Source organism: Gadus chalcogrammus, chromosome 7, assembly GCF_026213295.1.
Source record: "Gadus chalcogrammus isolate NIFS_2021 chromosome 7, NIFS_Gcha_1.0, whole genome shotgun sequence".
NCBI classification, from domain to species: domain Eukaryota; kingdom Metazoa; phylum Chordata; class Actinopteri; order Gadiformes; family Gadidae; genus Gadus; species Gadus chalcogrammus.
The window spans coordinates 15,251,763-15,269,020 of record NC_079418.1 but is presented as its reverse complement, the minus strand read 5'-3'; the positions used below and the strand labels follow the sequence as shown (position 1 = coordinate 15,269,020).

Below are 17,258 nucleotides of genomic sequence, written 5' to 3'. Positions count from 1 at the left end.
TCTTTCAAACCTTTTATTATTATAATGGCTGTCAAAGGAAATCGGAGAGCAGCTTAATCAACACAGTGCAAAGTAGGCATTTCAGCTTTTATTGAATCAGATGAAGTAACATGCTGGTCATGCACAGAATGAGTACAATTGTTATATAAGTTTCAGATATAAGGTGACTTTAATTGTTGATTCTAAGGTATTTATTGTATGAGGACTACCATTAATGTCTTAACATTAAAACCTAAATGTATATCTCTCTATATCTATCTATGTCTATATATCTATAAATATATCTATCTATCTATATATCTATACATCTATATATCTCTATATATATATATATATATATATATATATATATATATATATATATATATATATATATATATATATATATATATATATCTTCCTCCTAAATTCTACAATCCTAAGGTAGATAATATAATATGCCTATTTTATTTCTGGATACATGTAGTTTAGAGTTTTAATTGACCCCATATAACAATACAAACTTTTGTCAGCTCATGAAGTCACTCTCAGTGCCAGTCATTATTACAGTGAATGGTGCAATCTTGGTGCATTTAGGCCCAGACTCAAATGTTGCTGCATGGCACACAGTCTACAGCTGCTATGGCCAAACTAAAAGGTACATACAGATAATGCATCATATAATACGGCAACAAACCTGATTGTCAACATCCTGAAAACCAAATGGCCAGAAGAAAATCTCAAGTCTCAGAGACACCCCAAAATATATGCTATATGGCAAATTACATTGAAACATCACTGTGTACGATTCCACTAGCTGTTGTCATGTTTACGCTGTAAAGTTGTGTTTTGAGTAAATTCAACTAAACTATTTCACTAAAGTCTACAATCTAAATTGTACACATTGCCTCTTTACAAAGTCCCCCATTTACATTTAGGGACATAGATAATCGGGGGCAGGACAAAAATCAAGACGCAAATGATTTCTTACAGCAAATACTGAGATACTGATTGCTAAGCTATTGAGGACTTTAAAGATACATGTGTCTTTGATATAGATCCTCCCTGAACTGCTAACAATGAACAGTTAATAGAATAGTGCAACATGCAAAATAAAATATAGATTGTTTGCTCAACATTATTTTTGGGGCAAGAAAAATGAAACAGAAGTGGCATACATGTTAAACAATCATATGTTGTCGCATTACGGAATTTATGAATAGATTAGGTTTTCTTGTGAACAGAACCCGCCATGAAAGGGCAGTGACTGGAACATAAATGCAACATTTGTGGTTTTAAATAAGAAATACCAATTACCTCCGGGATGTCACATTCATTAATTATTTTCAATAAATTGAGGGTGTAATCAAAGCCTCAACCAATCATAAACAGGCAACTTTATCGGCAGATCCGGTCTGATTTCATCTCAACAAGCAGTCACAGTACTGTGGATCTGCTGATCAGATCAATTGGAATTCAATCTATTTCACTCACTCTCACATGCGTGCTTGAAAGGAGCTAAAAGGCGTCGTTGGGCCATTATAAAGAGCTAAGGAAGTCATTATCTGAGAGAAGTAGCCAATCAGGGGTTGGAATAGACGTGCACTGCATTGCCATGCCTGTCTGTCTGTGGACTAGGTTTGGGTTTGATAAAGAATGTGGACAGATAAGCACTTAACACAGCCTTCAGGATTAGCCTTGCAGCAGCCTCATCCAACAAGACACTAGACATAATATTACAACATAGATGAGCAACGACACAAGGTTGTGATGAGCTCTGTTTTCTAACATTCTGCATGAGTAAAAGCTAGAGAAAAGTGTTACTTTGTTGTCGATCTACCCTTGTCTACCTTGAACTATTGGATGTACAAACACACACACGCACAGACAAATACACAAAAACACACAGACACACACACACATTCATTACATGATCACATTTTGCTGTAATTTCCCCCTTCAAACCATAAAGCAATTTCTCTCTCTCTCTCTCTCTCTCTCTCTCTCTCTCTCTCTCTCTCTCTCTAAACGAATTAACTACTGAAAACCTTCAGCCCAACAGCATAAGAGATACCTGAGCCTGTAGATTTCTGTACACATACACGCACACACACACGCACACGCACACACAGACACACACACACACACAGACACACACACACACACACACACACACACACACACACACACACACACACACACACACACACACACACACACACACACACACACACACACATATACACCTCAACCCCACACACTATCCCTAGGACCCTATGGACCTTAAAGACCTCCCCTCGGCTCTACTGGATGCTGAGCTTCTCGGAGGATACGACTGAAGCAGAGGAGGTGTGAATGGCTTTGGACTCGGCCATGGGGCTGACCACACCCTGGATCAGGTTCTTGTTGAGGTCTCCACCTCCGTGGCTTTCGGAAGTGAGCCTGGAGTAGGCTGCGGTGCCGGTCAGGTCTAACAGGTCTTCCAGGGCACAGCTGTTGCTCACGCTGTGGATCTGGGTCTCGTTTACCGGCGAGAACTCAGTGATGGAGATCAATTCCTCTTTGGACACCGGGCTGAAACATTAGAAGGTGTGGTGTTCATATATAAGGAACACTCTCCCTCGCATTTTTGCCAAATCCCGACATGTTTAAATCCCGGGTGGGGGTTTCACCATTGGAGGTGAAAACCAGCTTGTCAGGAAAGCAGTTGGAGTTGAAAGAAGTTGGACCCTTAAAGCTACCAGAAAGCCTACTCTACCCTACTCTCTACTTTACCACTCCCAGTCCATCCTGATACTGTGGTCTGTTAATGGTTTGATAACAAGAGCCAACACTATGAATTAAGTTATTTTTTTGCTTTCTCTATTTTAATTCGAAATCATGGTTCCAATAGGTCTGGAGTCATCTACCATATATGAGATATTATAACATAATGGTATGCCCTAACCCGAAAGTATTTTTTCAGTATACATTTTTGAAGGAACAAATATGGTCCAGCTAAACTGTTGAAGTATGTTACATATTATACTATTCCCAAGTATGATATCTGGTAAAGTAAAAAAGTTTTAGATCCAGCATCATCTGAACAGCACCGGAACCTCGTCCTCATTAGTATCAACACGACCAACGGGGGGATGTCAGTCATGCTCATACAACCAGTTTTGGTCACCCTCCTTCTGGATGCTTCCAACACCCGGAGAGAGAGGGGGCTGGGGGGGGGGGGGTTCTCACCTGACTTCCATGGACTGGACCTCGTCCCCAGACCCTGGACCCCTGACGTTCAGCGGCTCCAGGGTGATGGTGGGCGGGGTGGGACGTCCCACCGACAGCAGCTTGAGAGACGCTCTCAGTGTATCCTTCGTCTCCCCCGCCCCCCCGTGACCCCTGCGCTCAGGGGTCGACGCCCCTGCGCCGCTCCCTTCTACCCCCACTCCGTTCTGCCGGCCGCCCTCTGCGGCGTTGCGTTGGTTCTGGGTCTTGGTGTGGGCCAGGTGCTCTGCGTTCTTCTCGTGGGAAACCACGCTCTCTCGTTGGTGTGCTTTGGTGTCGGCTTGCTTCGACAGCTCTTTGTTCGTTTGGGGGCTCCCCTGTGTGACGTCTTTCTCTTCGGGTTTGCGGGCGACCTCCTGTCTTTCTTGCTCCCTCGCGACAACGTTTGTGGTGACCGGGGCGTCCTGGGGTGAGGTGGACGCCCCGGGGTTCACCGCCTGTCCTGGAGCGTTCTTTGTGACACTCTCCTGCTTACGGACGCTGTTCACTTCGACCGGCCCTGGCGTCAGCTCCTTCTGCATCGTCGTGGTCTCTGCCTTCACCTCTTTCTTTGGGGATCCCTGGTTCTTCAGGTTGGCCTGGGCTGCCAGCTGGGCTCTGACCTGTAATGTGACCTTTTGGATGGCTTGCTCGTTTGCCATTTCACTAGTGTGAATGTTGGTCCTGAGCTCCCCTGTTGAGGACAAAGAATACAACATTGTACTGACCCCCCCCTCCGACACAGCGTGGGAGTACTACACAGACCTGGCCGAGGACGTTCAGAAACTGGCCCATTTTTACTCATGCGTCCCGTGTGTAGCGTCTATAAATACACCCAGTCATTACCTCAGTGCCTGAGGTGCCCTGCACAGAGTTAAAAATAGAAAAGAAGTTGCCAATGCTCATTAATCCAAAATCCTTTTTTCTCAGTTCATGAACTCAAATGAAAGCCTTGTCGCTTACAGGAATTCATTTGATTTTGTGATCTCAACTGTCATCGAAGGATCTCAACTGTCATCATAGAACCTTTGTTGTTCCTTTTATTTTGAAATGACCAGTAGTTCAAAATAATTCACACCAACACCATTGATAATATCTCGAGTATATTATTCATATGCTGTGTGAAAAGTGCCATGCGGTTTCATTGAAATGATAACAAGGAGAAAACTAACCAAGCACAGCCAACAGCGAGGGAGTAACCTTCTGGACATGCTCAAATATAGCAAGACGGATCTCATAAGGAGCTAGCGTTCATCAGTATCACAGTTCTGAGACGGAGGGTCGGTGCAGGCAGGGATAGCGAGCCAAGCGACAACGGTTTGGACGTTGTCCAAAGGACTTACTGTACCTGGCATTGAGGGAGACACCATCTCCACTTGTCCCTCCTGATTCAATATGGAACAGAGACCATGTGGCAGTAATTAGGACACAAAAAACCACAGAGTATGGCCAAATTAAGAGTTTAATAAAGAGATTTTACAAAAACAAAGAATTGAAGCAAAGACAGCAAAGGGCGGCCATCTTGGCGGTTGGCGGCCACGTTACAGCGTGGCACCGCCAGGGTCAACCCCCTCTCACAATACCTTCAAGTCTGCCTCTCCCTTCCTCGTTCTCTTCATGATCTCCTCGATGCGCTGAGCAAACACACAAGGATGTTTAATAAGTCATAAAGTAAAAACTAATTGCACAATGAAACTGTTGTTGGCGTGTTTAGAGTATAGAGAAATGGGAGTACCTTCTTCCTGAGGTTTCTCTCCTCCTCCTCCTGTATCTTCTGGATCTCCCGCTCTTGGCGCTGCCGTTCGGTCTCCTCTCCATCCTCTTCCTTACATTTTTCTTTCTGTTGAAGGACAAAAAAAGGGGGCTGCAGTTAAAGGCAGACATATAGAGAGACAGGCAGACAGACAGACAGACAGAGAGATAGGGCCTTGATACAATCTGGCTCAGCCCGGGAAGCATTAACGTTCAGATCTTAGCACTCCGAGATCAGATCTTATGTGCCAGGTCGGATTCTCATATTGTGATGGGATCATACAGTATTAAGTAGTGTGGACATATAACTGTCTATGTCCTTAAACAACTCCCCATGCCTTAACGTCTGCTACTAGGCTCCAGGTAAACATAGGAGACTACCATGAACTTCAAATGAAATAAACTGCGAAAACTGAATGTAATACATTAATGTTGCGGTTGCACGCCTGTCATCAGCCCGTCCAATCATTTCATTCGGCCCAAATGAAATGATTGGAGGGCCTACCTATCTGTCTTCCTTCCTACCCAGCTACCTGCGTTGACTTTGCCCATGGACTCATTGTGCATAACCAGAGTCTTCCACAAGTTTAGTCCGACCTATTGCTAAGGCTAGCCAGCTTGTCCTGTGTTCCGGGGGAGTTGCCTCAGAAGGAAGCCTAAAGGGAAGGGTGGGGTTTTGTCAGTTGGGTACTTTCAAAACTAGCTGACTCTGGCTGGTTTATCCAAATTGCCTTCCCTGCCTTTAATGCATGAGTACAAACAAACAGAAAGATGGACCAACTCTGACCTCTATCTCCTTCTGGATCTGCAGCTCCTTGTCCTGCGCCTCCTTCTGTCGTTTCTTCTCCTCTTCCTCACGCTGTCGGATGAGGTCCTCCTGTTTGTCCCTCTCCTCCTTCTCCAGCTGAAGCCTCTTCTGCAGCTCCCTCCTCAGTGCTTCTGCCTTCAGGCTGGGGGAGAAAGGGTCGAGATATAGGCCCACGGATACAGGCAGATAGCATGTAACATCATATAAAATCATATATATATATATTCATATATCTTCCTACTCTCCTACTGCAATATTGCCTTTCATTTTATACTTGTATCCTCCAATCGGCTCCTCTCCTCCTCCTTAGGTCACAACAACATTAACTTCACACTCACGCAGGCACACACACACACACACACACACACACACACACACACACACACACACACACACAGACACACACACACACACACACACACACACACACACACACACACACACACACACACACACACACACACAGCACACACACACACACACAGCACACACACACACACACACACACACACACACACACACACACACACACCTACACACACACACACACACACACACACACACACACACACACACACACACACACACACACACACACACACACACACACACACACACACACACACACACACACACACACACACACACACACGCAGTGTAAGTAAGGCTCACCGCTCCTCCTTCTCCTGCTGTTGCCGCTTGTCCTCCAGCTCCTTGTGCTCCCGGGCCTGGCGACGGCGCTCAGCCAGCAGCCTGGACGCCTCCTCAGCATTAGTAGCACCGGCAGACACCTTCCCTGCGGGGGCGACAACAGTAATTCATTCATTATTAAATTATAATAAAGATGAATCATCATCATCAACATCATCATCATTATCATTATCCTCATCATCGTCACCACCACCATTGTCATCCTCAACAGCCCCCACCATCATCTTTATCCTCGTCATCATCGTTATCATTGTGTTCCACTCCCAGATTAAGGGTTTTGGGTTCAGACACAGATGGCGACTGACCAGCTGTAGCAGGCAGCTTGACCTCTCTCTACTTGCTTTTTGCCTCATATGTTTGTAACTTTTTTCAATGATGTCTTTTTTTATTTGTGTTATGCTGAATAAACACAAAGGGAGCATTAGCAGCGTTGCAGATTTTTCTTTTCACTGTTTCCCACTGGCCATTGCCTTCTTGCAGTAATTACTTTGTATATTGGGGGGGCTGGCACTCTTTGCTCAGTATTTTTATGTTTTACCGTTTGCATATGACGTGATCTGTGAGAGGTTTTGATGACAATTTAGTGGTACACTTAAAGTCGGGTTCTGACTCTGCCAAAAGTGATACTTACTAACACTGTGTGTGTGCGTCTGCGAGTGTGTGTGTGCATGTGTTAGTGTGTGTGTATGTGTGTGTGTTTATGTGTGTGCGAAGTTATCGTTGTGACTTAAGGTTGGCAACCACTGGCCGTTATGATACCTGGGTCAAGATCAGCTGTCAAAATGGGACCCACCCTTACCTGAAGTCTCATTCCCTGTGCCCTTACTGGTCCCAGCATCGACCAGAGGTTTCTCCTTGTTCCTCGCCGTCTGTACAGTAGATGGTTCCGGGCTCTCTGCACTACTATTCCTCTTCACAGAGGTGTCCATTTTGGATTCCTCACAGTGGCCGCCGCTCCTTCTGGATTTGGATCTGTCGCCGTTGGTTACGAGGTTGGACTGGTGTCTTATGGGGGACGGAGTCTGGTGGCGTGCTGAGCAAGGAGATGAAGTTCTCATTTTGGATGTCACTCTGTGAAAAAGAAAAAGTAGTTATTATCCAATGACTATTATCTTAAAAGTGCAGCATGTAGGATGAAGTGGCATCTTTGGGCTGTCTTTTTTGGCTGCTGTAGAGACATGGTGGTGCAACTTGGCGGGCAGCAACAGTGGCTGGAAGAGGACCTGCTGCCTATGTGTATACAAGGCTCAGTCTGAGGTTACAAAAATGCAACAATCCTTGTTTTCATGGGATTAGTTAAAACATACTTGAATATGAATATTGTAAACAATTTATATTCTACACACTGCAACTTTAAAGGTGACAAAATGTACCACCAGCTGTTAGTGTGATGAGCCGTTACAAGCCGTTTCGAAAAAATCTGCCTCTTTTGACATCATAGGTGGGCGTGTCCACCTAGACGTATGATGGATAGGTTAGCAACGTTTGCTACAGTCCACTGGGTTGGCTGGTTAACTGTCTATCCAGCGCACATCTAGGTGGACAAGCCCACTTACGATGTCAAAAGAGGTAATTTTAAAACGCCTTGTAACGGCTAATCACACACACACACACCTGGTGGTAGAATATGTCACCTTTAAACACTTTGCATCATAGGATATATGCAGAGTCTGCATATATATATGTATATTGTACACGCAGAGTCTGCATATATTTATGTACACATGCAGAGTCTAAATATCTATGCATACATGCAGAGTCTGCATATATATATGTATACATTGTGGCAACCCGGGCCCGACACGGCGGCCCTGGAAGCCCAGAGGGCAAGTAATACAAGCAGTCTACCACCCTTTTCCCCCAGAGGGCGCCAAGGGCCGCATTGGCACGGTCCCACTCAACGGCAACGGGAGACACCTGTGTACCAGGCCAATCAGACCCAGGTGAGGGCTAGATAAGAGAAGCTGGGACGTAGTCTAAAGGCAGGAGGTGTGTGACCCATGTAGGAGCCGAGAGCGGACCGAGATTCCCTACCCGGACGGACCTTTGCCCCAGGACCCGGTCTAGAGAAGACCACAGGACGACACGGAAGGACCTCCTCATCTGGATACCGGGACAGCGTGTGAGATACGTCCCCAGTGGCTCGCGGAGCCCTGACTCTTTTTTTTGTTATAGTTTGCATTGACGGGTGATTTCCCCTTTTTTCACTACTTTGGATTTAATAAACGTGCCTTGTTGGCAGTTTGTGAGCATCAGAGACTCTTGTTCATTGATCGGAGGCTGATAGAACCGGGTTACCACAACATGCAGAGTCTGCATATATACAGTATGTATACATGCAGAGTCTGAATATATATATATATATATATATATTAGTCAGTGGTACAAATTTTTATGGTGCATTATGGGTATTTTAGGACAATGTATAGAACTCGATTTTTTTTTAAATGGCGATGCCGCAAATAGTGCACTATATAGGGAAGAGGTGAACCAAATAGTGCACTATATAGGGCAGCAGTGAACCAATTGAATCACAGCAGGGGTCTTACTTGGAGGAGGAGGGGCAGGTGAACTGCCTCCCGGAGTGGGCCGGGGAGTCTGGTCTCCTCAGAGGAGAGCCGAACGCTGGAGAAGCCGTCCGTCTGTCCCTCCGAAAGCGCTGTTTCTGAACCCAACCCCGAGGACAACGTTTTTAAGTTATTGACATAATAACTAAGGAGAGGTTGGTAGTTCCATTGCTTAGGTTGCGAATGTTGCTGACTGCAACTCACTGAAAGATATTGAGTACATTTTAAGATTATAATAACTGAACGCCATTCAGAATCAGGAAATACAAGTACTAGTACTGCACTTAGAATTTATATATACCTAATATATATAACTATTTTAGAACACAAATATAAAGTAATATGTAATCACTAATTACTGTAATTACTAATTCAAAGATGTTAATGTACAGTTTTAACAAAGCACTACAGCAACCAAAATCACAGTATTGTTTTTTCCCAATCGCTGATTGACCGCAGATGAACCATGACAGACATTACAGGCGGGCTGTACACCTCAGTGTACAGCCAGGAGGCGGGCTGTACTCCTCAGTGTACAGCCAGGAGGCCGGCTGTACTCCTCAGTGTACAGCCAGGAGGCCGGCTGTACTCCTCAGTGTACAGCCGGGAGGCGGGCTGTACTCCTCAGTGTACAGCCAGGAGGCGGGCTGACCTTGGGGGTGTTGGGGGTGGACTGAGAGCCTCCCTGGAGGCTGGCTCTGTTGTGGTCGGCTGGGTTCAGTGTGCCGCGGTACGGTGATCTGTGGGGGCTGCAGGGGGCTGTGACACATCCAACATTCAGGGGGGAGCACATGTGAAGGTGGGGGTAACACTGGTGCAGTTAAGTAAGGCAACACGGCAGGGACATAATGCCTGTATGTGCTCCACCTGACTGTAGCCCTTATCGTGGGTTTAGACCTCTGGTTCCCCACACGTGGGCCGGGGTCAATTTGGGGTCACCTAATTTGAAAATAAGGCCCAAGGAGATTGTTGAAACTTAAAACGTAGAGATTTCTTTAAATCGACTTTAAATCGACATCGTCCCTTAATTTGGTGTGCCTGCGGCCACTCGGAAGTAGATATTAGTGGCATATGTCTGTGAAGGAAGATGCACCAAACTATCAACATTAAAAGGAGATTATACTTGGTTAAAATGCAAGAGGTCACCTCTGTCTAAGCAGAATTTAACTGTTATTTTTGATGAAGATGTCATCAGAAGGGGATATTGGGTGAAGACACCATTAGCTGAAACTGCTTCTTGCTTGGCAAGCTTAGCCTGCAGCACACCCCAATCTGATTTGGACAGAGGGAGGTAATTATAGAACTCGCCAGGAAGAAAACAGCCAGTAATGTTGATAGGAAATGAGCCTACCAGGAAGCTGAGGATCTTTTTTCTTTGATCCACAATTCGATTGCGATTGATAATGTGGCTAATGATTTGGTTGCCTGTGTGGTTGGCAAGTCTAGGCGAGGGTACGATGAGGTGCAGAAAACATACATGCTTACACAAAGAACAATTAAATAACGCAATTCAACGAGATGGACAGTTTTCCTCCTTGCCATAATGAAAACGTCAGCACAACACATGGACTGCACGACTCACAGACACTCGCACACATTCACGGCCACATACACCCAAAGGCACAACAGAAACGGCGAGACAGAGACACCATCATGCTGCCTTAATTCTACAGTACTATTCTATTTTGGACCACGTTAGTGTTCAACTACCAAGGCTGTCCAAATGCTCATAACCAACACATCAACACATCAAAACAGTGTTGATTATGTTCAACTAATAATGAATAAATACAATTTAAACTTTCAAGCAAAAGCCAGGAAAGAAATTTGAATTGCTGGATATCGAGAGGCAAAGTGAAGAGTTTGGATGTTGGTTATGGCATCTGAGTTTGGCAGTTGACCTCCCTCTTGCCTAACGGAGGATGTGTGTCGGTACTGAAGTGAAAAATGCTTGCCAAGCCATATGATTATTGACTGCAGTACGCAGTCAATAATTTGGAGAGGTGCATTGGGTGGAAATACTGGTGTAAGTGGTGGGAGATGAAAATCTGTAACCCCCCCGCTGTTCTCACACTGGCTCATTTGCAAACCCAGACTGGAGACACTGATGTCTCCATTAAGACCATATCAACACGACACTGGCTAAATATTTTGTCAAAAGGTTTCCATCACTTTCCATCCGAAATTATAACAGCAACAGGGTTTTCAAACCTTCCGTTTCATTCCTACACTGAAAGGCCAGACAACTATTTTCAGAATGATCATATTCATCCACACAACTTGGATGCTGGAAGAAAATGCTGTTGTGGATAAAGGTTCAAAACTGAGAGAAAAATATGAGCTTTCAAAAGTATCCGCATTAGTGTGTCCATGGCCTAAATAGACAGCCTAATGGTGCCTTGGAGAGATTAAGGTGATGGGGATGATGTCAGGGCTCTGCCTCATAATCAGGGCAAAATGTGGACAAAGGCAGTGTTAGGAAGTAGAACATGAAAGTGAGTTTGTACTAGTAGTTAGTTAATACTGTTATGACGCTAGTGGTGTACCGCAGTTATGCTGTGATGCACATCCTCTTAAAGGGGAACTGTCATACTCGGCTCATATCATATTTCTAATATATAGGACTACACCTGTTTTAATTTTGTACTAATAATCGTGTGTTCCCCTCTAAGATAAGGTCAGATGAGATAATCCACAACCATCAAGAGACAACCACGCAGAAAGTACCACAGAGGTGAAGACTACAATATTCACAGAACACATAATCCCGGCTAAAAGACGAGGACTCTACTGATGAAACACAAGGATGACAACAACAAAATCACACAATGTCATCAAACACAGCCTCACTTCCACAGCTCATCCTCCACAGATGATAACAAACCCCTGGAAAAGTTGGTTATCAACATGCATCATGGGAAAAAAAGAGCGAGCTGGGATTTGGACTGAGGAATGGGTTCTTCTGGATAGAGCAGGAGGGGGGACTGGTGCGACCAGCGGAGGGAGTGGGGTCGGCCAGGGTAGGGGGGTAGCATGGGTCGGGGCCAGGGGCCGGGGGTCGGGGGGGGGGGGTCGTTGTTTCTTTACCAGATTCGCTGGAAGCAGGAAGGGGGGAGGCAATGCCATGGGGGAGGGCGGAGGCAGCGGAGAGAGGGGGTGGGTTATCACTGTCACCTACAGTGGATTGGACGGAGCAGAGCAAAGCAGAGACAGCAGAGGTTATAACAGACTTTACCTGCGGTCCCGCCGCGGAACAGCTGACCTGGGCTGACATGCGATACCACACGGGGATGTAGTGCTGAGTCTGAACACCGCTAGCGCTGAGCTAGCGCCGAGTCCTTTGTTCTCATGAGGTGCCGTGTTTGTTGGAAATGAATACCATATCTTGAAACAGGTAAGTAATGCCAATAAAAAGGAAAAAGGTGTGTTTATTTCCAGTATTAAATAAAAGTAAATGCTTGACGGAGTGGTGTAGTGTTTCTTCATGATTTGTCCTTTATAATTGATTGTATTGATTGATGGCTCGGCCGCCTGAGCCGTGCAGTTGTACAGTAGCTGCGTAGCACCACATCACTACATCACCGAGCCCCGCGGTGTGGCGGTACCCTTCCCTCTACTGACAATCTCCTTCATGCTCATGCGCACCTCAGCAGTCTGCTGTATGCAGTGAGCATTCTGCTCTGGAAACACGCACGCACGCACACGCACACACGCACGCACGCACGCACGCACGCACGCACGCACGCACGCACGCACGCACGCACGCACGCACGCACGCACGCACGCACGCACAGACACACACACACACACACACACACACACACACACACACACACACACACACACACACACACACAAACACATACACTCGTGCTTGCATGTATACACACACACACGCACACACACACACACACATACACACACACACACACACACACGCACACACACACGCACACACACACACACACACACACACACACACACACACACACACACACACTTCTGCATAGTAGGCATAGTTCTACCTGCCCCAGTAGTCCTACCTGCCCTAGAAGCAGAGGTCCAAGGTAGTCATACCTGTCACTGTCTCCCCAGTAGTCCTACCTGCCCCAGTAACAGGGTATCCCAGTAGTCCTACCTGCCCCAGTAGTCCTACCTGTCCCAGTAAAAGGGTATCCCAGTAGTCCTACCTGCCCCAGTAACAGGGTAACCCAATAAGTCCTACATGTCCTACCTGCCCCAGTAACAGTGTATACCAGTAGTCCTACCTGTCCCAGTAACAGGGTATCCCAGTAGTCCTACCTGCCCCAGTAACAGGGTAACCCAGTAGTTCTACCTGCCCCAGTAGTCCTACCTGCCCTAGTAACAGGGTAACCCAGTAGTCCGACATGTCCTACCTGCCCCAGTAGTCCTACCTGCCCCAGTAGTCCTACCTGCCCCAGTAACAGGGTAACCCAGTAGTCCTACCTTTCCTAGCTGCCCCAGTAACAGGGTAACCCAGTAGTCCTACCTGTCCCAGTAACAGGGTAGTAGTCCTAGTAGTCCTACCTGTCCTAGCTGCCCCAGTAACAGGGTATCCCAGTAGTCCTACCTGCCCCAGTAGTCCTACCTGCCCCAGTGGTCCTACCTGTCCCAGTAGTCCTACCTGCCCCAGTGGTCCTACCTGTCCCAGTAGTCCTACCTGCCCCAGTGGTCCTACCTGTCCCAGTAGTCCTACCTGCCCCAGTAGTCCTACCTGGGCCACTAACAGGGTATCCTCGGTTCCAGCGTCGGTTCCTCTGCTCCAGCTGCAGGCTTCGCTCCAGAGATCTCTTCATCAGAGCCTCCAAACGCTCCTGGGAAGAGAACACATCCAGCCTTTATGGCCTGGTGGCTTTCATTGTGCTGTGTGCTGTTGAGTCAGGGGTGGTGTGGTGGTTTGTGCAGTATTGTTTTGTACTATATTTTGAGCTGTGTTGTTTTACACTGAATTATATGTTTATGTTTTGTGTGGTTATCTCGCCTTGGGGTGTTGGGAAAGGACTGACTATCTGTACAGTGTAGTGGGTAGGGTGAACTCCAAACCTAAAGGTTCCGGGTCCCATCCCCCATGATCTGGTGCAAGAGGTCTTCTCTTGCCCCAGATGCTCCCTCACCCCTACCTGCTCCTCAATGACTTGTCCCTGGATTCACTGTAAGCTCCTTTGGCGTTCAAAGGGTCTGCCAAGTGGCTCAATAGGCTGTGTAAGCGCGTACGAACCTTTTCCTCCTCCAGCTGTTGCCTCCTCTTCCCCTCGACGGCGGACCTCCTCAGCTCCTCCTTCTGCCTCTGCTCCTCCAGCCTCCTCCAGCGCTCCTCCACCGTGCGCTCGTACTGCAGCCGCGCACGCCGCTCCTTCTCCTTCACCAGCTGGTCCCGTGCCACTGGGAGGGGGGAGGGGGGATACTTGAAACCAACACTCATACTTTTTCTTTCGATGCGAGCCACACTGTAGAGAGACAATGTCTAACATCGAGATCTGCCGGCGGGTGCCGTCAACGAGGAACTGATATTCTCACAGATCGTTTCACTCACTGATGGCTGATGGATGACTATGGTCTTTCTTATAAATTACCCTGAAATTAAAACTCTAAAATGTTACCTACAGCCCCCATTTTTAACAATAATATCGTAATCGAATATGTATGTAATCTATATATCAATAATCAACAGACTAACCCAGGGTTTTTTCTCTTTCTTCACGTCTCTCTTTGGCCAAACGCATTCGGTCATCTGTCTTCAGGTAGCCTTCCACTGGAGGTCATTAACAACACAAAATCAGACGACGTACAGAGGTTAAACTGTTCAAACAGCTTGAACGGATAGAATATGCCTAATCTATCCTGAGACTTACGCAGTGTATCATGGTTGTTGTGGCTCGATGGTAGATGTAAAGGTGAAGGATGCCCGTTGATCTGCGGCTTCCGTTCTGTGGACGGGGCTGACGAGACAAATAAGAGAGAAGAGTACGGTAATAAGTCCATGGGTAAAACACGCATAGCTTTCGGTAACATATGTATGAACTCAGCCCCACGGCGTCGGCGTGTAGTACCGAGGATCATCAGCAGAGGGCAGTAACTTCATGCCCTCTGTCTCTGTAAATGTGATCGAAATGGCTTAGGGGGGCGAGACCACCAAGGGCGAACAGAAGAGGGAGGCGCAGAGAAAGTGCAATTCGCCCTTGGCGTGATAATTATAGGATAGATGCTGAATCCCACGGTTTGTTGTTGCCATGGAAGGCTTTTGCTACTGAAGCAGTGATCGAACAATAGGCAGATGTATCGCTGCTGACATAACAATATCGTGGATTATTCTACCAAATGTGCAATACCTTCATAAAACTAACATTATGATAGAGATTAATGAATGCACTGAATTTACAACAGTGTGTGTGTGTGTGTGTGTGTGTGTGTGTGTGTGTGTGTGTGTGTGTGTGTGTGTGTGTGTGTGTGTGTATTTGTGTGTGTGCTTGTGTGTGCGTGAGAGAGTTTACACGTGTTTCTGTGTGTGTGTATGCGTGTGTGTTTGTGCGTGTGCGTGTGAGAGAGTTTACACATGTTTGTGTGTGTGTGTGTGTGTGTGTGTGTGTGTGTGTGTGTGTGTGTGTGTGTGTGTGTGTGTGTATGTGTGTGTGTGTGTGTGTGTGTGTGTGTGTGTGTGTGTGTGTGTGTGTGTGTGTGTGTGTGTGTGTGTGTGTGCGTGTGTTTGTGTGTGTGTGTGTTTGTGTGTGTGTGTTTGCGAGAGTGTGTCCTACTTGTCTTCCCAGCAGAGCCCACGCGTGCCGGAGAGCTGTTCCCACTGCTGGGGGACCTCTTGTCGGGGAGGAGACAGGGTGAGGTTGGGGTCCTTGGCTCACCTGTGGCAGGAGGCAGAAGGAGCAGCATGGATAGAGAACAGTCCTAAACTCAGAAGAATTCTGCCTATGATGAGGATAAAAGCAGCGTGAGAGGTTTCGATTGGGAAGGCTATGTGATGCCACTGAGTCACACACACACACACGCACTCCACAATCACACACACACACACACACACACACACACACACACACACACACACACACACACACACACACACACACACACACACACACACACACACACACACACACACACACACACACACACACACATTAACGCACAACACTAACACGCAGACACAAACAAAACAAAACATGAACTTTCAGACAAATTTTATTGTTTAATTTGTAACTGAAGTATATACCAACTACTTTTACATGTTACATGCAAATAAATAGGAACTTCAAGGTTATTATTTTTTTTTTTTATGTAGCAGAACCATAGGCCAGAGTAGCAAATGGACCAAAAGTTGAGATTCCAATGCAAGTCTACAAGGCAACAAAAGATGACAATCTGTAGTGTAATCCCCTCATTTACATCAACCCAAAGCCATATGCCACAGAAATCATCGTACTACTGTAACCTACTTAAAAACGTCTGGTTTCCTACAAGAAACGTTCGTCAGGGCATGAGGTCGTGTGAAACCGAATTCTTTGCTGCTAAATTTTTTTCTTTGCTTTCCAATTTTTGTAATGTGTTTCTATGTAATCACAATGAAATCATTGAGAAAATTTAACAAACAATATTAAGAAGAACATTTCGGTTCTCAATGTGAAGGCTTGAGAGTGTAAAAAAGATGCCTGTTCGAGGTGCGTCATTCGCATTTCAAACGAAAACCCTTCTCTGACTATCACCGGATAAAATTCAATGCGATTCACAAATATGATATTTTTTGGGTACCTGTTATGAGTGTCGGTGATGTAGTCACTGTCTTCGCCATGGATGCTGTCACCGGTGGATTCCACCCAGAATAAAGGGAATACTGCCAGACCGCAGCGTCTCGACCCGTCGGTGAAATGCAAGCTCCGGCTTTTTCAGCGCCTGGACGATATGCGCTATAACGCGGTAACGCTGTAACGCTATCACGCTGCCATTGTGCTTCAAGGGATCTCACGAGGAGCTAAATAAATCTCAACGTTGGTCTTAAACCTCACTAAATGTTATTATAATCCGCGGATGTTGATTTGTCTACGACACGCCGAAAGGCGTGTTTGTGTGTCTCTGTGTATGTGTGTGAGTGTGTGTGTGTTTGCGTGTATGTGTGTGTGTGTGTGTGTGTGTGTGTGTGTGTGTGTGTGTGTGTGTGTGTGTGTGTG

General features: G+C 46.3%; 1 protein-coding gene across 1 annotated transcript; it reads right to left on the bottom strand.

Annotated features, from left to right (window-relative positions):
* Window positions 1-402: 402 nt before the first annotated feature.
* Window positions 403-17,126, bottom strand: map7d2a (MAP7 domain containing 2a). The gene is made up of 16 exons (XM_056594782.1): window positions 16,843-17,126; window positions 15,840-15,941; window positions 14,940-15,026; window positions 14,765-14,839; window positions 14,306-14,469; window positions 13,802-13,901; window positions 12,154-12,240; window positions 9,719-9,825; window positions 9,049-9,164; window positions 7,299-7,570; window positions 6,461-6,584; window positions 5,768-5,930; window positions 4,964-5,068; window positions 4,805-4,862; window positions 3,211-3,922; window positions 403-2,553 (listed from the first exon to the last, which is right to left on the bottom strand). The coding sequence occupies exons 1-16, from the start codon at window positions 16,880-16,882 to the stop codon at window positions 2,283-2,285; spliced, it is 2,583 nt and encodes an 860-aa protein (XP_056450757.1). The 5' UTR covers window positions 16,883-17,126; the 3' UTR covers window positions 403-2,282.
* Between the last annotated feature and the right edge of the window lie 132 nt (window positions 17,127-17,258).